The following is a 26,632-nucleotide window of genomic DNA, read 5'->3' as shown; positions in this document are numbered from 1 at the left end:
TAATATTATGAATATGAAAGTTTTTGTGTATGTGTGTATGTTTGTTACTCTTTCACGCAAAAACTACTGGACGGATTTGGCTGAAATTTGGAATGGTCCTCCTGAAAAATAATTTAATAAAATTTCTAATTCAAATGTTATTTTTGGGTCAACGTTCTACAGTAAATACCAAACAGGATTTTCAGGAATGAACAGAATTCAGGATTGTAGCTCATTTCGTCTACGAGCTAGAGGCCTGTGACATGCGGTCAAACAGACGGACAGACAGACAGACAACACAGTGATCCTGTAAGGGTTCCGTTTTTCCTTTTGAGGTACGGAACCCTAATCAAATGAAATAATACACATACCTGTATGACTCCACCTCCAGGGCTATCGTTCTTCTCATTGAGGAAGCAGTCGGGCAGGCCCAGCAGTTTACCCAGCCAGTTCATCGCTATCGTCTCCAGTTCGGTTCCAGCTGGTGATGACGCCTGGTTTTCATAAATAAAAGTATCTGTACTTATATATAAAAAGAAAAACTAACTGTCAGTCAGTCAGCTTTTCAACGCACAGCTCAAACTGCTGGAATTAAAAAATGAAGACAGGTGATACTACTGAGAAGATAACACAAAAAACGCGACAAAAATTAAAAAAGCCTGTGTTTTTTCAAAGTTCACAATGTATCGTAAACAAAACATCTGACCGACGCTAGAGTTTAACGAACGTTGCGTAGACAGGTGTTGCGGGGTCAATGCCGCGTCGTAGGTGGGGCATTGACCCGAGTTTTGCACGCCATACAATGCGGCTTTGAAAAGTACTAAATCACTAAACTACAAGCAAAGACAAATGGTTATTGGCATTGGATTGTGTTGAGGTACATTGTGGTTACATTCTGTATACTGGATGTAATGAGAACGCTAGCAAAAACAAAGACAGGTGATAGTACTGATTAATTACTAATAAGATAACACAAAAACGAGAAAAAAATTAAAAGTGCTGTATTTTTTTCAAAGTCCACAATATATTGCAAATGAAACATCTGACTGACCCTAGAGGTCAACAAACGTTGCGTAGATAGATGCGGGGTCAAAGGTGGGGTATTGACCCCAACAAATAAAGTGTCTGATTCATACAGATATGGCCCTACTCTAACTTTCCTCCGTCACTCGTTTCATACAATCGTAGTTCCAATTTTATTTGAATATTAAGCAACTAAAGTCCATGAAATTTTGCAGACACATTCTAGAAACTAATATCTGTGTCTGTGGTGTTTTAGATTTTTCTAAAAATATGTAGTTTTAAAATTACAGGGGCTCAAAGATTTGTATGAAAATTTTTAAGACCGCGTAACTTTGAAACCGAATATTTTAACAGAAATCTGGAAAACCACAGACATAGATATTAGTTTCTAGAATATGTCTGCAAAATTTCATGGACTTTCGTTGCTTAATATTCAAATGAAATTGGAACTACGATTGTATGAAACGAGTGACGGAGAGACCCCTCTTAATCGCAAGTTCCGTTAGGTTTGTTCCTAGCATCATAAAGACTGGACTTACCCAAGTAAAGCATAGAACATTCATCGCACTGGAGAGCATCTCCCCCATAATGGAGGGGTATGACGTGAGAGCTGGGAAGTAGGCGTGCATGTGTGGACTCTGCCAGTGGACGATCTAAGGAACAATGTTTATATTAGTTTTAGAAGAATATTGTTGTACCTACTCCTAATACAGCTTTGCGCTTAGTTGGAGGGGAAAGGGTAATATTAGTCACTAGCTGATAACCGCGACTTCGTTCACGCGCATGTAGGTTTTTTAAAAATCCCGTGGGAACTCTTTGATTTTCCGGGATAAAAAGTAGCCTATGTGCTAATCCAGGGTATAATCTATCTCCATCCTAAATTTCAACCCAATCCGTCCAGTACATTTGGCGTGAAGGAGTAACAAACATACGCACACACACACACACACACACACATACAAACTTTCTCCTTTATAATATCAGTGTGATGATTAACATGGCTAATTGTATTTTTTTTTAAAACCCCTTTTTTTTAAAAAACCGGTGGGTTATGAATTAAGCCATGAAAAATCTTCTGTAGACAGGTCTTGTTTTTTAGAGAAGTGTAAGCTGATGAAACCGTCTGGAGATGACCGGAGAAAAGTAAGGCTTCGTGAGCAGCCAGGGTTGAATATACAGCGTGTTTTTTTTTAACTGGGACAGTATGGGGAAATCCAAAACCATAGAAGATACAGGGAAACTGTCTTAGGAACCTTTAGGTAAATTTTTTGGTCAAGTGTGAGTTGTCCAGAAAATTCAATGACAATTTTTTTTTTTTAAAGCTAATCGATTCGAGGTTCCTAAGACAGTTTTTCTGTATCTACTATAGTTTTAGTTTTTTTTTTTAATTATATATACTAGCGCTTGGCTTCATCAGACCTGCTAACAAGTGATGATGCAGCCCAAGATGCAGCGCGCTTGCCTAGAAGTTGCCTATTCACTCTTGAATTGAAGGTACCCATATTACAGGTGGAAGGGAAAGGGTTCCATATCCTAGCGGTTCGGATAAGAAAAGAGGAAGCAAATCGCTTCGTACGTCTTTTACGTGGATTTACCCATACTGTCCCAGTCAAAAAAAAGAAGCACACTGTATAGTGAAATTCCAACTTACTCCGGGCATGATGTGGTCCTCTACATCCTTGAAGATGTCATCCCATTTCTCTGGGAGCTGAGGGGCTTCGTTGGGCAGCCGTTTGTGCAAGTACCCGGGTTGGACCCCGGGGTACACTCGGTGATCTCGAATGTTCTCCAGGTAGTCCGCTATGTAGTCCACCAGTTCTTTGGCTATTAAGAAATACCAACTTTAAAAAACCAGCCAAGTGCGAGTCAGACTCGCGCACCGAGGGTTCCGTGCTCGGGTATTTTTTCCAACATTTTTGCACGATAAATCAAAAACTATTATTTATAAAAAAAACTGTATTAGAGCACGTACCTACAGGTGAAAGTCCCTTTCATATTATGATACCCCACTTGGTAGATATAGGCATAAAAATAAATAAAAATCTGTTTTAGAATGTACAGGTAAAGCCCTTTCACACGATACCCCACTTGGTAGGTATAGTTACTTACTTTGAACATTGAAAATACTAATTATTCGTTCATGAACACATTATAATAATTTTTTTGATGTAAACACAAATTCATGGTTTTCGGATTTTTTTCTTATACTTTTGCTATAAGATCTACCTGCCTGTCAAGTTTTATGATTCTCGGTCAACGCGAAGTGACCTATAGGTTTTCTTGACAGACACGACAGACAGACATATAACAAAGTAATCCTACAAGGGTTCTGTTATTCCTTTTGAGGTGTGGAACCCTAAAAACTTAAATCCACCCCATATGGGGAAAACCCCTACTTAGTTATTCCAAAATGGTAAAAGAAGATCGATCTAACTTGTAAGTCATCAAGGGTTTAAAATCGTTTTTATAACCGTATCTAGATACGGTCCCTAGGGACTTCGTCTGTGTTGGTGTTAGCTGGCGGGCGTGCTCTGCCTTTTTGGAGTGTTTTTTTTTTTGTTAAAACTGACTGGAAAGCGCTCTAAGGGGGTGCCGTGCGTATGTCGGCGAGCGCCGGCACAGACGGGGTCCATACTTGTATAGTTTAACTAACTTGTTACAAATAACTGCAAACTTGACATTGGCTAATCTTTGTAAAGCCAGACGAGAGAAAAAAAACCGTATCTAGTAATAAAACCTACCTAAATTAAATCAAGTACTTAGTACTTGTCCACAAATCCAATTAATTGACACCAAAGACAAAGGAATAGGATTTCCTACAGCGTACTTCTTTTTTACACTTTCAAATAGTATTGTTTGTAACTTACAGTTAATTTATATGTAAATAAAGCACTCGCTCTTATAAGTATGTGTTTATTTATTTATTTATAATTCAATTATTTAATACTCTATAATTCAATTACAGAGGATGCCCACGACTTCGTCCGCGTGGAATTAGGTTTTTAAAGATCCCGTGGGAACTGTTTGATTTTCCGGGATAAAAAGTTGCCTATGTCAATTACAGGGACGCAAGCTACCTCGGTGCCAATTTTCATACAAATCGGTTAAGCGGTTGGGTTTTTGGGAATCCCTTGGAAACTCTTTGATTTTCCGGGATAAAAATAGCCTATGTCCGTCCTCGGGATATAAGCTAACCCTGTAGGTACCTCGTCAGAACCGGTTAAACTGTAAAGCCGTGAAAAGGTAGCAGACAGACAGACAGACAGACACACTTTCGCATTCATAATATTAGTATGGATATGGATTTTTATTTTGTAATTTTTAAATTTAAGTATTTATGACTTGTAAAAGTCTAATTGAATAAAAATATTTTGAATTTGAATATGAATATTGTCATTGAAATAAATTGGTCAAAACAAAGATCACTATTAATTATTTAATATTATACGATAATTTAATTGAATGGAATAGAGTTGCCACGGTAGGCTGAATACTAGTACTTTAGTACTAAGATTACTAACATAAGGAAAAATTCTTACAAACATTTTGTTTGTAACAATAAACGCGCAGAAAATATTACCTAATATTAGTTAGGTAATCGTTTATAAAAATATTTTCAGAATACGGAAACTATAAATCTTAATATTAATAAAGGTTTCTAAATATTTATAACGTGTATTATTCATTAGTAATTTTAAATTATTGTAACGGTTATTATTTTAATTTCGAAGAAATATTATAATATTACGTTATTTTATTATAAGTATACTTAATATATTTTGATAATAATGGTTTTTAGTTTTAGGTTCATTGTTTTAATAAAATTACATATCTATCAAAACAAAAAACGATTTTCTTTTGATAATTAATATTTTATAATTATTAGCATAATATCATTATTTTTGAGTGTATTCTAAAAATACAAAATCTGTTCTATCCAAAATCTAGTTAGTACTTAGTAGATACAATTTCTAGATCCTATAAAGTTCTATAAATGTCAAATAACTCTTTATTTTACATTCGCGACAATATTGTATGTTTTAGATGTTAGGTATTAGGTTCGATTTCCCATATTGAGTCGTTTACAACACCCCCCTAAGCCTTTTTATAGCGACAGATCTACGTTTAGCGTGGATTTGCAAACGATTGAATCTTTATTGACTTGATACAATATACCTACTTATTTTGTGCGATATTGTGTCGAAGAATCAGAATAATCACACTTAACCCATACTAATATTACAAATGCGAAAGTGTGACTGTCTGTCTGTCTGTCTGCTACCTTTTCACGGCCCAACAGTGTAACCGATTCTGAGGAAATTTGGTACAGGGTTATCTTATATCCCGGGGACGGACATAGGCTACTTTTTATGCCAGAAAATCAAAGAGTTCCCGCGGGATTCCTGAGGACCCATCAACTTAACCGATTTGTATGAAAGGTACCGAAGTAGCTTGCGTCCCTGTAATCGAAATAGGTAAATTTGTATCCCGGAAAATCAAACAGTCCCACGGGATCTATAAAAATCCACGCGGACGATGTCGTGGGCATCCTCTAGTATTATAAAGACGAAAGTTTTTGTGTATGTGTGTATGTTTGTTACTCTTTCACGCAAAAACTACTCGACGGATTTGGCTGAAATTTAGAATGGACATAGATTATACCCTGGATTAACACATAGGCTACTTTTATCTCGGAAAATTCTTTTAAAAATCCCGTTAGAAACGTTTTGATATTCCGGGATAAAAAGTTGCCTATGTAAATTTCCGGGATGCAAGCTACCTCTGTACCTTTCATAGAAATCAGTTAAGCGGATGGGTCTTTAAGAATCCCGTGGGAACTCTCTGATTTTCCGGGAGAAAAGTTGCCCATGTCCATTCCCGGGACATAAGCTAAGCTAGCTCTCTACCAAATTTCTTGAGAATCGGTTAAACTCTTGGGCCGTGAAAAGGTAACAGACAGACAGACACACTTTCGCATTTATGATATTAGTATGGATGGTGGCATGTTAATAACATGTCCGAGACCAATGTCATAGGAAATAAGGGTCCAGGATAATAAGTACGAGAAAATAATAATTAGGTATATAACACGGATAAGACATTGACAAATCAATTAAATAACTATACCTAATAGTTACAAATGCCTACTAATCTTAGGCTTAATCCAATTATAGGCAATTCTCCTTGCAGTACATTTAATTGTACGAGTTTTCATACGTTTTTTGAATATTAATATGAATAATTAGTTTAGTTACTATAGTTACTTTTGCATCTTAACAGTTTAAACGTAAGCATAAGGACGGATTGAAAGAAAAAAGTTGTTTACATACTACAATTAAGGATAATGTAACTATACTTAATTACTTTTGCACAAAGAGGTCTTAAACCTAATTTCGAGGTCCATTTTTATGGTTCCGTACCTCAAAAAGAAAAACGGAACCCTTATAGGATCACTTTGTTGTCTGTCTGTCTGTCTGTTTGTCAAGAAACCTATAGGGTACTTCCCGTTGACCTAGAATCATTAAATTTGGTAGGTAGGTAGGTCTTATAGCACAAGTACAAAGCTTGTACAGAGTAAATCTGAAAACCGCGAATTTGTGGTTACATCATTTAAAAAAAATTAAAATGTGTTTCAATTTTCAAAATAAGATAACTATACCAAGTTTGTGGGGTATCATATGAAAGGGATTTACCTGTACATCCTAAAACAGATTTTGATTTATTTTTATGTATAATAGTTTTTGATTTATCGTCCAAATTGTTGGAAAAAATACCCGACTACGGAGCCCTCAGTGCGCGAGTCTGACTCGCACTTGGCCGGTTTTCCTAGAATTCAAATGCAAATTCAAAATATTTTATTCAATTAGACTTTTACAAGTAGGGGGAGAGGGGGCACTTTGATACACAAAAATTAAATCTCTTTTCTGAGGACCATAAAGCATTATATTTAAATATTTGTTTTGATGTGTGCATTGGCTGATATGTCAGCTTACATTTTGGCTACGCAAAAACCGCAAAAATTGGCGACGTATAGAGATAATGTGATTTTAAGAAAATAAAATGTTTGTATCATTCTGCCCCACCAGTGGGGCACTTTGATACATGGGGTGGGGCAGTTTGATACGTATTTTAGATCCATATGAAATGCAAATTTAAACTGACTAAAAACCCAATATAAACTGTATTATTACTTAAAATTAAGAAATAAAACAATTTTATTGATTGAGATCGCAAAACACTTTTTATTAAGAGTGCACATTAGCCATAATCAGTCTCTTAAGTTACTTAAGAAATATAATCACAAAAAAAAACAATATTGTCATCATAGAACAAGACTAATTCTCTGTTATTTTCTTAATTATATAATCAGTTATATACTTACTAAGTAATCAGACTTTAACATTGAATATTGTTAATGAAAATATAATATTAGAACCTCCTATCAAATTGAACAATAGTTTTCTTAAAAAAATAAACAAACATCAAAAATTTAACAAAAATAATCATAAAAACTCTCATATAAATATAAAAATAATTTAGCAATTGATTATTATCAGAAAGTGTAAAAAAGTAGTCAATGAAAAAAAATAGGTCAACGTAAGGCCGTAGTGCATTTTACTGCAATTCAATAAATATTGAGTCAATGCCTTTTCTTGTTCGATTGAAAAAACTTGTGCAACGGTATATTTGGAACCATAGATGTTTGATGAAGTAGCTGTAGCAGTGTGTGATGATAAAGCTGCAGTAGTAGTGTGTGCTGAAGATGACGCTATTTGTGCCATCTCCATAGATGGTGCTATTTGTGGTGAAGATGGACCTGCTTGTGATAAAGAAGATTCTGCTTGTAATGAAGAGGATGCCTCATTTGTAGATAATATTCTGGTAGCTTCAAATGATTTTCTGGCTTTTTCTATGCGATGTTGTAGGGTCGCAGTTTTGATGCTATATTTGTCGGCTGCTTTGCGTATAGATAAAGTCTTTGACAATACTTCACGTATTGTCTTCAATGTTTTCTTCATTGATATTTTTTCTATCAGTTTTGGGTTTGTACGTGCGCACCATTTTCTGAAAAAAAGAAAATAAACAATAAAATAAACTATTATTTTTGACGGGGCACTTTAATACACTAGAGGGGCAGATTGATACGTATCATTGTACCCCGCACATTACCGTATCAAAGTGCCCCAACGGACTTTTTCCACAAACAATTAATTTTATCTAATATATAATAATAATGCAATCAAAAACATTTTAAAATACAATAATAACTATATTTACTTACCTGTAGTAACAAATAATAACAAAAACAACTAAAAGAATCCTCCTGAGACACAATTACATTTCACGTTTTTTTTTTGTAGGCAGCGGCGCACGCCACTTTCAACACGTTAGTGACCGTTGAGGTCCAATGGCAAACTGGCGGCGAACGGTGTCACAACTGTCATTCTTGTGAATGCCCTTGAGCATTCTAGTGATGTGCCGGACTGTGTAGCGTTTATCGGTTTTGAGATATAGATACTGTACCAATGTGCCCCGTGAATCAATGTGCCCCCCCTCCCCCTACTTTTGACGCGTCAAAAGCATCTACCACTGGTTCGGAATGCCTTTCCTACCGAGTAGATTTTTATCCTATACTAGCTGACGCCCGCGACTTCGTCCGCGTGGATTTCTGTTTTTTGAAATCCCGTGGGAACTCTTTAATTTTCCGGGATAAAAAGTAACCTATGTGCTAATCCAGGATATTATCTATCTCCATTCTGAATTTCGGCCAAATCCATCCAGTGGTTTTTGCGTGAAGGAGTAACAAACATACACATACACACACACACACACACATACATACAAACTTTCGCCTTTATAATATTAGTGTGATATTAAGTCAGCAGCGGCCCGCTGGACCGATGACCTGAAGAAGGTGGCGGGGAGCGGGTGGATGAGGAAGGCGGAGGACCGTGTTTGGTGGCGCGCTCTTGGAAAGGCCTATGTCCAGCAGTGGACGCATACAGGCTGATGGATGGATGGATGGAAGTCAGCGGCGCAGCAACATGGTATCCTTTTAAAGCTTTTCGTATCTTTTCAGAGACTTTTTCGTAAGAGATTTATCATCATCATCATCATCATCACCAACCGATGGACATCCATAGCTGGACATAGTTCTCTTGTAGGGACTTCCACAGTCTTACGCCACCAGAATCCAGTATTCCTCCAGATTGATAACTGATGTATTCACTTACCTTTCACACGAAACTCTTTGTGATCCATCCCGGTTTTTACTGCAACCAAAAAAATCCTATGTAAATTAAAAATTTATAACACCCCCGACAAGTGAAGGTTACAGTAACAAGAAAAGAGCTGATGACTTTCAAACGGCTGAACCGATTTTCTTGGATTATAGCTAAGAACACTTCCGAACAAGCCACCTTTCAAACAAAAAAACTAAATTAAAATCGGTTTAGGAGCTACGATGCCACAGACAGATACACTCGTCAAACTTATAATTCCCCTCTTTTTGGGTCGGGGGTTAAAAAATTATAACCACACAAACATGCACTGAGGTCTGCATATACCATCCTTAGACGCCATTGATCGGGCGAGTGTGATTTCCAAATTTCATGATTCTAGGCCTACGGATAGTACCCTGAAGGTTTTGGTTCCCTTGACGGGTCTTAACAGACATACACCTTCCTTTTTAGGGTTCCCTTATAAGATCACTTCGTTGTATGTCTGTCTGTTTGTCGTGTCTGTCAAGAAACCTATAGGGTACTTCCCGTTGACCTAGAAACATGAAATTTGGTAGATAGGTAGGTCGTATAGCACACATAAGGGGAAAAATCCGAAAACCGTGAATTGGTGGTACATTACAACTAATAATAGTAGGGGAGCCCAAGCGGGGATTTTTGAAGTGACTCGAGCGTGTCAGAAAATTATATAGGGAGAATCCTTGCACCCTTTAATGTACCAAGTATGAACGCTCCATATGGTGGGGTGTGTTGAGGGGAACCCGTCTGATTAGTAAAAAAAATCGATTCTTAGAAAAACTCGAGCGCGTCAGATTAAGAAAAAGTTGATTAATTACATTGAAAAGATTGTATACCTCAATAATCTGACAATTTGAGCGTGACATTAAGAAACACGCGAGTCTCGAAGTTGTAAAAAAAAACGTCACCTTGAAATACTCGAGCACGTTTCAATTTTTTTTATTTTGAAGGAAACACTATTAGAATTACAAAGAACTAATAATCTGACAGTTTTCATGGGGCGATGTTAGTAGAATCGTGGAGCAAAGGTGAAGCGTACAGCGGCTCAACACACCCCACCATATGCAGGGTTCATACTTGGTAGGGGTACTTTAAAGGGTGCAAGGATTCTCCTAATTTATAATTTTCTGACACGATCGAGTCACTTCAAAAATCCCCGCTTGGGCTCCCCTACTATAAAATGTGGTCATATGAACAAATAACAATAAGTATTTTCAACTTTCAAAGTAAGATTATTATACCAAATGGGGTATCATATGAAAGGGCTTTACCTGTATATTCTAAAACAGATTTCTATTTACTTTTTATGCATAACTAGCTGATGCCCGCGACTTCGTTCGCGTGGATGTAAGTTTTTTAAAAATCCCGTGGGAACTCTTTGATTTTCCGGGATGAAAAGTGGCCTATGTGCTAATCCAGGGTATAATGTAACTCCATTCTAAACTACAACCCAATCCGTGCAGTAGTTTTTGCGTGAAGGAGTAACAAACATACACACACACACACACATACTTCAAACTTTCGCCTTCATAATATTAGTGTGATAGTGCGAAGTGTGATAGTTTATGATTTATCGTACAAAATGTCGGAAAAATACAACTGTATTACGGAACCCTCGGTGCGCGAGTCTGACTTAGCCAGTTTTTATTTCTCAAAAATACGGAAACCTAAATATATAATCGGATTTAAAAATTAACATAACCTACTTATGTTAGCTTGTGATAGCCTAGTGGTTAGAACGTCTGCCTCCTAATTGGATGTCGGGGGTTCGATCCCGGGCACGCACCACTAACTTTTCAGTTATGTGCATTTTAAGCAATTGAATATCACTTGCGTTAACGGTGAAGGAAAACATCGTGAGGAAACCTGCATGCCTGAGAGTTCTCCATGTTCTCAAAGGCGTGTGAAATCTGCCAATCCGCATTGGGCCAGCGTGGCAGACTATGGCCTAAACCCTTCTTATTCTGAGAGGAGACCCGTACTCAGTAGTGGGGCGGAAATGGGTTGATCAGGTAGTTATGTTAAATTTCTTATAATGACCAATATTTTATCGGGCCCGTATGCTCAATCAATACTAATTTAGTACACGTACAGCCGGCATTCAGTTTCTAAGGCTTCATCGTAGAACAACAGATGCAAGCTGAACTAGGTATATAGTATATACCTACTCGATCGTGCCCTTGACTTGAAACTGTTATCTAAATATATAAAAGGACAAGTGTAAATTAAAAATTTATAACACCCCCGACAAGTGAAGGTTACAGTAACTAGAAAAGAGCTGATAACTTTTAAATGGCTGAACCGATTTTCTTGGATTATACCTAAGAACACTCTCGATCAAGCCACCTTTCAAACAAAAAAAACTGAATTAAAATCGGTTCATTAGTTTAGGAGATACGATGCCACAGACAGATACACAGATACACACGTCAAACTTATAACACCCCTCTTTTTGGGTTGGGGGTTAAAAAAACTGACTAATTGACTGATCTATAAACGCACAGCTCAAACCACTGGGTGGATTGGGCTATTTTGCATGCAGATAGAGTATTTTTTCATCCAAGGCAGATAGCTATTATGACGTACACAGCCGCTAAGAAAGCATTTTTGAAAATTCAATTCCTAAGGGGGGTTAATAGGGGTTTGAAATGTGTATAGTCCACGCAGATGAAGTCACGGGCATGAGCTAGTTAATATATAAAAGCAATAGTATACCATCGACTTTCAATGACTAGATAGAGAGAGTCAGTGAGGGCCAGACCTTCGTTATTTTATAAAAGCTGAAAGCACCTGAAATTTTCTCTGCGTATTGTCCCCAACACAGGGAGGAACGATCAGCGACTATGAAGTTTGGATCATTGTGGCTTTGGGAGATAACAAAGATGTAAAAATTTTACGTCAAAGTATAATGTCTAATCCATACTAATATTATAATTATGCGAAAGTGTGTCTGTCTGTCTGTGTCTGTCTGTCTGTCTGCTACCTTTTCACGGCCCGACAGTTAATTCGATTCTGACGAAATTTGGTACACGGTTAGCTTATATCCCGGGGACGGACATAGGCTACTTTTTATCCCGGAAAATCAAAGAGTTCCCACGGGATTCCCAAAAACCCATCCGCTTAAGCGATTTGTATGAAATTTGGCACCTAGGTATTTAGCTTGAGTTGACTGACATAGGCAACTTTTTATCCCGGAAAATCAAACAGTTCCCACGGGATCTTTAAAACCTAAATCCACGCGGACGAAGTCGCGGGCATCCTCTAGTAATATAATAAGTATGGTCCAAGAGTATTGAAAGTAAATACAATAACCACTAGTTGACAGTTTGATGTATCATTATTTGTGTTAGCAACACCTTCATATTTGAACAGCATATACACGCTTGATAACGTCCTTTGATTGTAAAGTAGTTAAGATAGATTTTTAGGGCTCACATTTTCAAAGAACTAAGGCACCCTTATAGGATCAATTCGTTGGGTGTCTGTCTGTCTGTCAACAATCCTTTAGATAGATTTTTAGGGTTCCGGGTTTCCAGAGAAAGAAAGGCTTTATAAGATGCCTTCCTTGTGTGTCTGTCTGTCAGTCAAGATTCCTCAAGGGAATCCAAACTGATAGGGTACTCTCGTTAACCTACGAGTAGAATCATGAGCAGATAGCAACTACCAATGTCTTATTGAACAAGTAAAGGAAAAATCCGAAAACCATGAATTTGTGCTAACATCACCAAAAAATTAAAATGTGTTGTTTCTTGTATGATGGTATAAAATTCTTTTAAAATTTCAGAATAAAATAAAATATGCACTTTTGAAATTCTACTGTTAAATTGTATTTAATATATAATGAAATTCAAAATTATCAAAGTCACATTAAACTTCATTTTTAGGGTTCCGTACCGGAAAGGAAAAACGGTAGCTGTACCTTTATAGGATCACTTTGTTGTCTGTCTGCCTGTCCGTCTGTCCGTCTGTCCGTCTGTCGTGTCTGTCAAGAAAATTATAGGGTACTTCCCGTTGACCTATAATCATGAAATTTGGCAGGTAGGTAGGTCTTATAGTACAAGCAAAGAAATAGATCCGCATACCGTAAAGTGGTTAAATCACAGAAAAAAAATATATGTTTCAATTTTTAATTTTACATTGAAAAAAGTTATTTTTTTAACTTTAACTAATGTACAACACTAAACGATTGGCTGCTTGACCTGCTTTTATAATATCAATATATTAATTTAAAATAATTACATGGTAAAATGGTTAAATGAACCATATTATATAACCATATATTATGAACCATATTTATCATATTATATCATCATATATTTTTAGGTTTAACTTTATATAGGTTCCTCAACTCATACAACATAACATAAAACATAGGTCTTTCAAATTTAATTTATATATTCGATCCAACTCAAAACAGGCAATTGATTTATTTAAAAAAAAAGGTTATTAATTTTTTTAACTTCTTTACATTAATTTCATTTATTCATAAAAACTATCTTTAATTAACTAGCATTTTATAAATAAACACATCGATTAATCATGAAATATTATATCAAAACAGAAAAGGTCTCAATAATTTAATATTTTTTTATATTAAAAAAATGCACTCACCGCCCGAAACTCCTCAACAGGCAACGGGATCGACACAAAAAAAAATGTATGTAATTTTTTGAATGTAAATGATTTTTTTTTTTTATGTAAATATATAAGGGACGTCTATATGACACTGGCGGGTGGTGGCGCACTGTATTGCTTATATAGAGGGGTGAGAACACAACAAATAACTTGACTAGTCGCTGAACTGATTCGGCGGCGGTTCCATTAGTTGAGCGGAGCGGAAAAATGTAAAAAAGACTTAATAAAGTTGGAAAGTTAAATTTAAAAAACCTTTTTAAATTATAAACTTTTTAAAGTAAAAGCTGTTTTGCAGTGTACTCTTTAAATTTGGTAATCACCTGATATCATCTACAAGTGTAAATTAAAAATTTATAACACCCCCGACAAGTGAAGGTTACAGAAACTAGAAAAGAGCTGATAACTTTCAAACGGCTGAACCGATTTTCTTGGATTATAGCTAAGAACACTCTCGATTAAGCCACCTTTCAAACAAAAAAAAACTAGTTTTTTTTGTTTGAGCTACGATGCCACAGACAGATACACAGATACACACGTCAAACTTATAACACCCCTGTTGTTGGGTCGGGGGTTAAAACTGCATTTAACCAGACAATTTGAAGTAGCCGAAAAATCAGTTGCCAATTTCGACAAAACAACATACGGACAAGTCAAACTAATATAGGTAACAAGTGTAAATTAAAAATTTATAACACCCCCGACAAGTGAAGGTTACAGTAACTAGAAAAGAGCTGATAACTTTCAAACGGCTGAACCGATTTTCTTGAATTATAGCTAACAACACTCTCGATCAAGCCGCTTTTCAAACGAAAAAAAACTAAATTAAAATTGTTTAGGCGCTACGATGCCACAGACAGATACACAGATACACACGTCAAACTTATAACAGCCCTCTTTTTGGGTTGGGGGTTAGTAACACCCAATTATTGCCTACTTGTCATGGGTACCTACCTAGTATGAAAATAAAGGAATAAAATAGATTTTTTATGATTTCCAGTACCTAACAAAATGTGTAGTTAAATTAGAAAAATTTAAAACACCACAGGCATAGATATTAGTTTCAAGAATATGTCTGCAAAATTTCATGGACTTTGGTTGCTTAATGTTCAAATGAAGTTGGAACTACGTTTGTATGGAGCGAGTGACGGAGAGACCCCTCTATGATGAATTCAAAATGCGTCATTTATTGATTGACATACTTTATCATTATTACGTGTACATTTTTAATATGAAAAAAATAACATACAAGAAATAACACTTTAATTTTTTTTGTGATGTAACCACAAATTCTAGGGTTATCGGTGTTTTCCTTTATTTGTGCTATAAGACATAGCTTCCTGCTCTAGGTCGACGGGAAGGAAAGGAAAAGTTCCGTTTTCAGTAAAAAAAGGAACCCTTATAGGATCACTTTGTTGTCTGTCTATCTGTCTGTCCTATAGGATAAAACCTACAAGGTACTTCCCGTTCCCGTAGAATCATGAAAGCCAGGTAGGTAGGTCTTAAAGCACAAGTAAAGGAAAAAATCCGAAAACCGTAATTTTTGTGAAAACATCACAAAAAAAATGTGTTCACGAAAAACTCAATTTACTAAATCGCATTAACTTGCAGTGTTTCATATAAAAGAGCTAGGTACGTTTATCTTGTACGGAATATTTACAGAACCCTTTAGTGTGCTAGTCCGACTCGCACTAGACCGTTTTTTTCTCTATAGATACGGAACCCTAAAAAATTACGCGAATCGCTCCGCTTATGCACCGTATCCTCAACCACTGGATATAGTAAAGAAAATGTAAAATATTTACTTTTAATAAATTTTCCGGGTGGACTTCAAGTTAGATCGTTATCAGATGTGATCAGATCTGATATTAATATTTTTTATTGATCGCTATCAGAAACACAGTTCAGTAAATGTACAGTTGGAACACGAAAAAGTTTGCCGTGTGGCGTACTTTAGAACTAGGGGTGAGATCTATGAGCTCACTCTGACTTTGCTTAGACTTAAGGTGCATGAGACGGGTCTGCCCGCGAAATTCAAATTTAATTTGGTTTTTCGCAATTTGTAAATTAATACGACAAAATAGGCTTATGGCATTCTAATTCCGACCTTATGGCATTCTGTCATTGGCGCAATTAAAGTTCCATAAGCCTACTTTGTCGTATTAGTTTACAAATTTCGAAAAACCAAATTAAATTTGAATTTCGATCCATAAAAAAAATGTAATACTGAGAATTAACAGGGCTCTCTCCATCACTCGCTTTATTGTATAAAGAAGAAGAATATTCGTTTATATATTAGTTTCTAGAATATATGTCTGCAAAATTTCATGGACTTTGGTTGCTTAATATTCAAATGAAATCGGAACTACGTTTGTATGAAGCGAGTGACGGAGAGAGCCCTCTTAAAGATACACGAAAACAATGTATAGTGTAATAGTTCCTCTCATGTGCGAAACCGAGGTGGGTCGTTAGTTAACTATAAACGTTGAAAGCTTCTCTGCGTATTGTCCCCAATACAGGGACTACTGCGACTATGAAGTTTGCATCATGGTGGCTTTCGGCGGTAACAAAGGTGGTGTTCGAAACTGTACGATAGCTAAGCGACGACCAAAACCATAGACCATCCGATTTTTTTTTATTCATGACCTATATAACATTCCTTTATGGATTTTATAGTTATTTAATTGGGTATTTACTACGTCTTATTAAAAAAATTAATTAATAAATTTGATGTCATCATAATTATAGAATATTATTAAGACATTATGAATATATTTAATTCTATTAATAAAGCAGACATAATACCTTAATTTAGTTTCGATGACAGTTTGATAGCGATCTCTCCTAGACAACCTCTACCTCAGAAGCGTAGCTTATCAGCGGTATTTTTAACCCTCGACCCAAAAAGAGGGGTGTTATAAGTTTGACGTGTGTATCTGTGTATCTGTCTGTGGCATCGAAGCTTCTAAACTAATGAACCCATTATAATTTAGTTTTTTTTTGTTTGAAAGGTGGCTTGATCGAGAGTGTTCTTAGCTATAATCCAAGAAAATCGGTTGAGCCGTTTGAAAGTTATCAGCTCTTTTCTAGTCACTGTAATCTTCACTTGTCGGGGGTGTAATAAATTTTTAACTTACACTTGTATTACTGTTATTAGTAATCCTAAACAACAAAGTTTTGAACATCGGCGCAAAGTTACCAGTCTATCGGTATTCTACAGGATATATTCGGAGAGTGTGCACAAGAATTCTTTGACCTGGTTCCTCCCTCACCTTTCTACCATCGTACTACCAAGCATCGTCAAGGTCTGCAACCGTAGGTAGGTACGTATTGAAATTCCTCGGACACGTACGAAGCGGTTTTCTTCCTCGTTTCTAATCTGAACCGATAGGATGTGGAACGCCTTTAAATATGGATACCTTCAAGTCAAGAGTGAATAGGCAACTTCTAGGCAAGCGCGCTCCATCTAAAGCTGCATCATCACTTGCTAGCAGGTCTGATTGCAGCCAAACGTTAGTCTGTAAATTAAAAAAAAAAAAATTGGTTGTCTGTAAAGTCGGTTTACTGGCGATAGTTGAACGTGACAACAAAGGTCGATTGTGCTTCTTTGTCGCTCGTTCCGCGCTCTCGCTTGCACTTCAAGCCTTACATGGAACGCCTCAGAGCGAGGTAACGCCGCATGAGTCATGTTTTTTCGTGCGTGCAGCCGGCTCTATCGAATTATAAGACGTTGTCACGTCAAAAGCATGATTGGTGAATGTCGTCAAGCACAACCAAAAAAAAAAAATTACGTGAGGTCGACGCCAACGCCTATTTTTTTGGAATCACAGACAAAGACCTAATCACGTGCTAAAACACGCTGAGGCGACGCACGAAATTATATAAAAATATTAATAAAATTATTAATAATTAATAATAATCGCTTAATTAACGACTTGATCACAGATTTGGGGCTTGATAAGAGACAACCTTTAGAAGAAGAATATCCGTAAACATTGGATTCTTATGAAATATTATGAAAGATGCGCACTCTATATACCGGAAGTAAGTAAAGTATAACCCAAGTTTTACCATCTTCCAGGACTTCGTCTGCGATGGCGTTTGCTGGCGCGCGTGCTGTGCTTGTTTGGAGTGGTTTTTTTATTAAGAGTGGCTGGTTTTTGTGTTAGTTGGTGTTTTTTGGTGGTGGAACTGACTGGGAAGCGCTTTAAAGGGGCGCCGCGCGTATGTCGGCGGGCGCCGGCGCAGACGGAGTCCATACTTGTATAAATTCAATAACTTGAAAATATCACAAACTTGACATTGGCTAATCAGAGTAAAGCCAGATTTAAAGAACCATCCTCCATAGCAGAAAACATACTTACGCTGCGCTGCTCGAGTCGACGCTTTATTACAATTTGTGTAGGGATCTCTAATTTTTTGAAAATAAACATAGCCCTGGTCAGGAATAATATAGCTGTCTACTTAAAGAATTTCCAAAATCGGTTCAGTAGTTCCAGAGATTACTTGCAACAAACGAACTTACAAACTCTACAGATATGACTTTGTATGGAGCAAGACTCCCATGTGCCTGTGGTGTTTTAGATTTTTTTTTAAATATGTAGTTTTAAAATTACACGGGCTCAAAGATTTGTATTTAAATTAAGACCGCGTAACTTTGAACCCGTATATTTTAACAGAAATCTGGAAAACCACAGACATAGATATTAGTTTCTAGAATATGTCTGCAAAATTTCATGGACTTTGGTTGCTTAATATTCAAATGAAATTGGAACTACGATTGTATGAAGCGAGTGACGGAGAGACCCCTCTTAAGGTGCATGCGACGGGTCTGTCCGCGAAAGTCAAATTTAATTTGGTTTTTCGCAATTTGTAATACGACAAAGTAGGCTTATAGCATTCTAATAGCGCCACTTTTTTATTTAATTTTTATTTTTATTATTCAGATACAAGTTAGCCCTTAACAGCAATATCACCTAGTGGTAAGTGATAATGCAGTCTAAGACAGCGGTACAATCTGGAAAGGGTATGGCAGTGTTTATTAAACCTATTCACCTTTGGTTTCTACAATGCATCGTACCGGAACACTAAATCGCTTGGCGGCACGGTTTGCCGACTGGGTGGTAACTAGCCACGGCCGAAGCCTCCCGCGAGTCCAGACCAGTGGAAATTTATTTTCCAAATTTCCACTACCGAAAATCGAAGCCGAGACCTCTCACTTACCACTGTGCCAGGGACGTCAACGTAAAAAAATTAGACTCAGGAATTCTGGTTAGAGCATAGACATACAAATCTCGGCATATTTTATAGATGCATTCAATATAGTACCTGATTTGATAATAAATAATTAATTAATGTATGAGGATTAGATCAATGCATAGATAAAATATGATTTGTATAAATAAAGATCATAATGTCAAATGGATATTAGGTATTGTAGATTTTCTAATAAAAAAGACATAGACAGACATGACCTATGGTATTGAAATATAGTGTAGACCGTATTTCTTTGTCTATGGTCCAGAAATCCCATGGGAACTCTTTAATTTTCCGGGATAAAAAGTAGCCTATGTGCTAATCCAGGAAATTATCTATCTTCATTCCAAATTTCAACTAAATCCATCAAGTAGTTTTTGCGTGAAGGAGTAACAAACACACACACACACACACACACACACACATACACACACACACACATACACAGAAACTTTCGCCTTTATAATATTAGTGTGATTATTCTATTCTTTGTTGTTATATATCTATAACTAAGCCATATATCGATTTATCTCTTCATTATCTATGCCCTAAAACATTTAGCTTAGCAAAATTGTATTTATTCCTAACGTTACGGCCCTTGAAAAATCTCTCTTTGGCAAATTTTAAGGTAACTTCGTGCGAAACTAAACTACAAAATTGAAAAATTAACAACTTCATATAACGCTTTTCTTTATAATTATTTCAAATGTCTTTTGTTTGTGTAAAAAAAATTGGTTGTGTTTGTGGAAAAATTCGAAAACCATGAATTTATGGTTACATTACAAAAAAAAATTAAAATGTGTTCATGGACAAATAATATTAGTATAATTCAATTTTCAAATTAAGATAACTATACCAAGTGGGGTATCATATGAAAAGGCTTTACTTGTACATTCTAAAACAGATTTTTGTTTATTTTTATGCATAATAGTTTTTGATTTATAGTGCAAAAAGGCGGAAAAAATACCCCAGTATGGAACCCTCGGTGCGTGAGTCTGACTTGCACTTGGCTGGTTTTCAAAAACCAAAATCCAACGAAGTTGCGGCCATCGCATCGTGTGGTTGTTTATAAATAAAAACATAACAAGATGTAATTAATTATAATATTTTATTTAGCAATATTTAAATACAATATGTAAAATAAATAATTTAATACTATCAGTCTCATAATATAAACGAATTTTTCATTTAACATCAATGAATTTCTCAATCATAATATGAACAGATTCATTTTGCTAAATATTATCGATATAAGCCATCGCTTCCTTCACATGATCTTCAGAAATCCCTACAACTATTTCCAGCTGTGCATAAGTTTGCCAAATGCCCCGTATTTTACGGGTTATCCCGTATTGGTTACCCCGTATTTTAGGGTATGATGTTATAGAAACCTGTAATTGTGAAAATAAAATACGGGGTAAATAAATCTCCAGTATTTTAATGTTTTGTCCAGTAGATAGCAATATAATAATAGCCTTTAAAAGCTGTTTCTTCAAACAATAATTATTAAAACAAGTGTAAATTAAAAATTTATAACACCCCCGACAAGTGAAGGCATCTTGACATCTTGACATAAAGGAGATCGACCACTTTGGGCCCAATATGTTACACGGGAAATAAAAATTGGCAAAAATCATTTATTTTATGCTCAATCAAAATCACTAAAAATAATTTTAATTTACAGTTGCTAAATATAGAAAAATTTTTTTGGAAATGTTTGTGTTTTTTGTTGGGATCATGCATTCCGTAAAATGGAATGGCTTAGTCTATGGTAAAAATGTCAATGTGACAACTGTAAACGATTGTCAACTGCCATTCGCTCTGTGTTTACGCGCAAGGGAATGTGTTTTGGTGCGATATTCGTATTTTCGGTGATTTTTTCAACGACTTGGACTGTTTCACGGAACCTGACGAATCTTGCCTTCACGAACTACCTCGGATGAATGATTAATGTATGCATAATTACGAATCATTAAAAAGCGTGATTACATAAAAAACTGTTGTTTATTTTTAACTAACCTATTTTCTTTACCTTGGAACCATAAACCTACCTACTATTATTGGCTTGGAATAACTACCTATTACTTATTGGTTCTGTGCATGAATTATGTACTTAATTCAAACCTATCTATCTAAAGAGTTAACTATTAGTCATCTGATATTTATTTTATTAATAATTACAAAAAGTATTGTTCAAATAACACATTCTCTAACATAACCTCATCATAGATTCGAACCTATGTATCTTTAATATGCAATTGTCAATCAAACTGAAACAAATACAGTCTAAAGTTGATATTTTTATCTAACAAATAACATTAATTTGGAACTTGTAACGCTTCATCAAATCCTGGACCCAACAATGTATGGGAGATGGTCGGTCTCCTTTGTCAATTGACATAATATTAAGAACCTAACGGTTATCTAACCTTCTTTACTACAAGAAAACTAGAAAAGAGCTGATAACTCTTAAACGGCTGAACCAATTTTTTTGAATTATAGCTAAGAACACTCTCGATCGAGCCACCTTTCAAACAAAAAAAAGTAAATTAAAATCGGTTCATTCGTTTAGGCGCTACGATGCCACAGACAGATACACAGATACACAGATACACACGTCAAACTTATAACACCCCTCTTTTTGGGTCGGGGGTTAAAAATAAGTATGAGATAAATAAATCATTGTCGTACAAAAATTTACCCTGGGTTTTATACCTATAATTACGCTAATAACTTCCGAACTTCTTAATACATACATATAATTTTCTCCATCATTCAAGCAGTCTTTTATAGACACGCCGACATCTCAAAATTAGGTATTTGTTAACTTTTTAATCACATCAACAGTTTCAGATCTTCAGAAATCTCAACAGAAAATCCATGTCCAGCAATAAGCCTCTAGACGATGTTGCTTCAGGCAACGACAGGATTACATAACTGATTAAATGATTAAATGATTAAATTAATTATTATTTAAAACGTATTAATCAACTCCTTAAGAGGGACCTCTCCATACAAACATAGTTCCAATTTCATTTCTATATTAACCAACCAAAGTCCATGAAATTTTGCAGACATACTCTAGAAATTAATATCTATGTATGTGGTTTTCCAGATTTCTGTTAAAATATTCGGTTTCAAAGTTACGCGAACTTAAAAATTCACATACAAATCTTTGAGCCCCTGTAATTTTAAAACTACATATTTTTAGAAAAATCTAAAACACCAAAAGACACAGATACTAGTTTCTAGAATATGTCTGCAAAATTTTATGGACTTTTTGTGGATTGTATGGAGTACGTGACGGAGAGAGCCCTGTTAAACAGATTCACTCCAATGACCAACACCATCGACACAAGCTTTCTTCGCATGATGTTTATTGACCGGGGCATTTTAGATTACATAAGTAGTAAGTAAGTATATTAAAGATACACATATTTTATTATTATTAATTAAAACGTATTAATCAACTTCTTAATCATATCAACAGATTCATTCTGTCCAATATTATCGATATAAGCCATCGCTTTCTTCGCATGATCCTCGTATAACATCTTAGTTTTATCAACCGCATCCGTTTTCAGTATATTAAACTTAAGATCCTCATAATCCACGTCTTTAACGTCGTTTCTCGCTTGCTCTATAATTTTGTAAAGGTCTGGGTTTCCTTCTAATGCGTACAGAACTGGAGCGCTTGTTAGGCAAAATTGACCTTTATTGTCTGTCAGTTTTTGGAGTTCCGCCGCAGCTTGCCAAGCTAAGCCTACATGACATCCGAATTGGTAAGCAAAGTTTTGCGTTTCTCTGTTCTGTTTTCCTAACAGCATAGACGCTTGACAACCTCGTCCAAGCAAACTTACACCATTGAAGACAGTTCGTGCTGTCCATTCCTTTCTAGATTTACCCAATACATCATTTGCTTCTATACAGTTAGTTTCAAACGTAATATTATCATCGTTGACGACTTTAGGCTTGCCTGGTATAGGCATGTTTTGCTCGTCTCGCTCACCAAAGAATTCGCTTTCAGACAAATCCTTCAAAGCAGTAGACACTACGTATAGGACATCAGCATTTTTAAGGCCTGCAAGCATCGAATTTGCTGTTACTAGAAGATAGTCTCCAAGTAAAATTGCGATTTTGTTCCCAAATATATCTGATTCGGTACTTTTAGACCTCTTTGCAAACGGGACATTAACTATTCCTCTGTGTATTAAATGCCCTGTTCTCATCATTTCGGTAAGTTCCGCCAATTGTCTTTGTTGTTCATATATAGCTTTGGAGTTCAATGTGGGTGTTTTGACCGACTTGGAAAGGAGGAGTATTACTAATCCCCAGGGTTGAAGGTTTTTTGAGTCTCCGTACAGAACGTTTTTAGCTGTTTTCATTACTAGATGGTTACTGCCAACCTGGAACAGATAACAAGATAAAGTTGAAAACTAAAACCCGACTGCGATCGTCTTAATTGTAGTGATTCGTAAAAACTAATCGCTGAATAGAAATAAAAATTCAAAAATGTCCTATGGACGACACACGCTAAAATATTATAGTAAAATTGTTTTTCTGTCGCTTGGTATATTTTAATGTTTTAGTACATTTATATTTATAAACTCAGAATTTTCTCCTCTTTCATTTGACATCCAACTCGATACAATAGCAAAAAAAAATTTAGAGACCCCCACTTTTTTTCATGTAACATGCGTTAGGTCAAATTTTTTCGTATAAATGTAGCCTATGTCACCCGGACCTTTACGACGAATCGATTGACACCTTATTCATGAAAATCGGCCCAGTAGTTTAGGCGCTACGGTGGAACACACGGAATCTGGATATAAACATACACACACATACATACATAGACTGCTAAAATCATAACCCTTCCTTTTGAATTTGCCGCAGTCGGGTAAAAACTAAAAATAATAATTGGATCATCATCATCATCACAATCAACCCATCGCCGGCTCACTACAGAGCACAGTGTCTCCTCTCAGGGTGAGATCTATAGAGCGCGCTCTGCCTTTGCTTAGACTTAAGACAGAGTTAAAACGAGACAGAGCTATATCTTTCACATAAATCTGTCTCGTTTTAACTCAATCTTAAGTCATAGCAAAGTCGAAGTGCGCTTTATAGATTTCAGCCTCAGAGTGAGACGGTTTTTGGCCATAGTCTACCACGCTGGCTAAGTACGGATTAACAGACTTCACACACCTTTGAGAACTTATGGAGTACTCTCAGGCATGCAGGTTTCCTCACGATGTTTTTCTTCAACATTAAAGCAAGTGATATTTAAAGCCTCAATAGCTCAACGGTTATAGTAGCGGACTGAAATCCGAAAGGTCGGCGGTTCAAACCCCACCCGTTGCACTATTGTCGTACCCACTCCTAGCACAAGCTTAACGCTTAGTTGGCTGGGAAAGGGGAATGTTAGTCATGATTAAAAATGGCTAATATTCTTTTAAAAACAAAAAAAAATTACATAGGTACTTAAAACGCACATAACTCCGTAAAGTTAGTGGTGCGTACCCGGGATCGAACCCCCGACCACAGCTTTTTAAGCGAATGTTCTAACCTTAGGCTAACATAGCTTCTTGGTTAGTACCATAGAATTTAGAATGGGTTTAGATTTTAGAAGTGGGAAAGGACACTGCGTAGATGTTGATGTGGTATGCACATGTGGTGGTAGGTTTGATTTTACCCATTCTATACTTATTTTGAACTAAAGGATGCTCGCGACTTCGTCCGCGTGGATGTAGGTTTTGAAGATGCCGTGGGAACTGTTTGGTTTTCCGGGATAAAAAGTTGTCTATGTCAATAACATGGACGCAAACTACCTCGGTACCTTTCATACAAATCGGTGGAGCGGATGAGTCTTTAGGAATCCCGTGGGAACTCTTTGATTTTTTGGGATAAAATGTAGCCTATGGATGGATGGGAAGTCCCCGGGATATAAGCTAACTCTGTACCAAATTCCCTCAGAATCGGTTAACCTGTTGGGCCGTGAAAAGGTAGCAGATAGACAGACAGACACACAGACACACTTTCGCATTTATAATAATATATTAAGTATGGATTCTGTGGTAATAACTGTAGTATAAAATAGAAACGACAAGAAAGACTCATTACCTGCTTTCACGTTTAAGTAGACACGCAAACTAGCTGTATGTACAACAACTTACTGTACTATACAATAATATAAAATACAATAATACTCCCTGTAGGTTTTCTTGACAGACACGACTAACAGACAGACAGACAGACGGAAATACCGACAGACAGACAGACAACAAAGTGATCCTATAAGGGTTCCATATTTCTTTTTGAGGCAACGAACCCTAAAAAGAGGTAAAGTTTGTAAGTTTGGATGTAAGAGGTATCAGTTAATCTCCAAAACTACTCATCCGATTTCGAAAATTCTTTCACTCATAGATAACTACAATTCTTCAGTACTATCAGCTATAGGCACGTGGAAGATGTTGCGGGTAAATGGATAGAAGTCTTTATTGCACACAAAAACACATGTAAAGGAACACAACACAGAAAGAAGAAAACAGAAAAAACAATTGTGTGCAAAGGCGGCCTTATTGCTTGGAGCAATCTCTACCAGGCAACCTTTGCTGAAAGGATTAGCTAGTGTTGGATAGTACTAAGTCAAAAAAAGTAGTAAAAGCTAGTAATTAAATTTAAAAAAACTTACCAATTTCCTCAAATAAAGGGCCAAGTTCGCAAACTCATCACTCAAGAGACATCTCAAATTCATAAATGAAGTCGGATAGCCGACTACCTTTTCAGCCTCCCTTATGATATGACTCCAATTTGTATAAGGAGGTCGAAGCAAAATGAGTATTTCGTCCTTTGTCAAAGACGCCATCGTCGACTCCAGCCTTTTTTGAAAAAGGAACGGCGACGCGCGTCTCAATGCGCGGGAAACGTACGCCATTTTGAATATAAACTTTTTTTTTAATTTTTTTTTTTTTAATTTCAAACGGGTCTGATTAAGGCAAAGGCGTGCGCCTACTCAGCCATGGTGTAGTTAAGTGTATAAAATGCAGTTAAGTTAGTACATCTATTCAGTGTTGCTGTGTTATAGTTTTTGTTTAGCATGTTTTAATAGAGATACATAATATGTTTTAATTTTTATAGGTTATTTTAGTAACAGATAGGACAAAATCGGTGATTTAACTTAGAAATTACAAAGTATAGTTTCTTACTGTTTTTATAATAGGGAACGAATGGCCGTTTATTTTCGGATTATTGATAATTTTCTTATGCTCTGAGACCTTGTTTTTTGCCATCCGTGGTTTTATTTGTATACGTACCTATATATTATGTCAAAATATGCGCCTTATACAGCCGTATTATGATTGTGTTGACTTGCTTGCTAGTTGAAGGCTTGTTTTTTTAAAGCTGAAATGGATATTAGACTAATTAGACCTAAGTATTAGATAATAATATAATTAATCCCGAGAAAAAGGGCATAAACAGACCGA

The 26,632-nt window shown here is 36.1% G+C and overlaps 2 protein-coding genes across 4 annotated transcripts in view; both read right to left on the bottom strand.

The window, feature by feature from the left end:
• LOC123879223 (aromatic-L-amino-acid decarboxylase) overlaps positions 1–13,994 on the bottom strand; it is a 30,685-nt gene extending 16,691 nt beyond the window's left edge. For 2 of the 3 annotated variants that reach the window (XM_045926835.1, XM_045926836.1), the window contains exons 1-5: positions 13,872–13,988; positions 9,237–9,275; positions 2,654–2,826; positions 1,542–1,655; positions 351–473 (exon numbers count right to left, since the gene is read on the bottom strand). In XM_045926835.1, coding sequence (XP_045782791.1) covers positions 351–473; positions 1,542–1,655; positions 2,654–2,826; positions 9,237–9,264 — 438 coding nt within the window. In that variant the 5' untranslated portion in view covers positions 9,265–9,275; positions 13,872–13,988. Of the gene's footprint in view, positions 1–350; positions 474–1,541; positions 1,656–2,653; positions 2,827–9,236; positions 9,278–13,865 lie in introns of all 3 variants that reach the window. The other variant, XM_045926834.1, reaches the window with a different exon arrangement.
• An 8,580-nt stretch (positions 13,995–22,574) lies between these two features.
• LOC123879224 (all trans-polyprenyl-diphosphate synthase PDSS2-like) lies at positions 22,575–26,159 on the bottom strand. Its single transcript, XM_045926837.1, has 2 exons — positions 25,840–26,159; positions 22,575–23,554 (listed from the first exon to the last, which is right to left on the bottom strand). The coding sequence occupies exons 1-2, from the start codon at positions 26,080–26,082 to the stop codon at positions 22,601–22,603; spliced, it is 1,197 nt and encodes a 398-aa protein (XP_045782793.1). The 5' UTR covers positions 26,083–26,159; the 3' UTR covers positions 22,575–22,600.
• Positions 26,160–26,632: the final 473 nt, after the last annotated feature.

The sequence above is a fragment of the Maniola jurtina genome, chromosome 27 (genome assembly GCF_905333055.1).
Source record: "Maniola jurtina chromosome 27, ilManJurt1.1, whole genome shotgun sequence".
In the NCBI taxonomy this organism is placed as follows: Eukaryota; Metazoa; Arthropoda; class Insecta; order Lepidoptera; family Nymphalidae; genus Maniola; species Maniola jurtina.
This window is presented reverse-complemented; position numbering and strand designations above follow the sequence as displayed.

Coding starts and splice junctions, on each gene's coding strand:
- LOC123879224 (XM_045926837.1), bottom strand. CDS start 26,082: ATGGCGTACGTTTCCCGCGCATTGAGACGCGCGTCGCCGTTCCTTTTT. Junction 23,555..25,839: donor CCCTTTATTTGAGGAAATTG/GTAAGTTTTTTT, acceptor TATCTGTTCCAG/GTTGGCAGTAACCATCTAGT.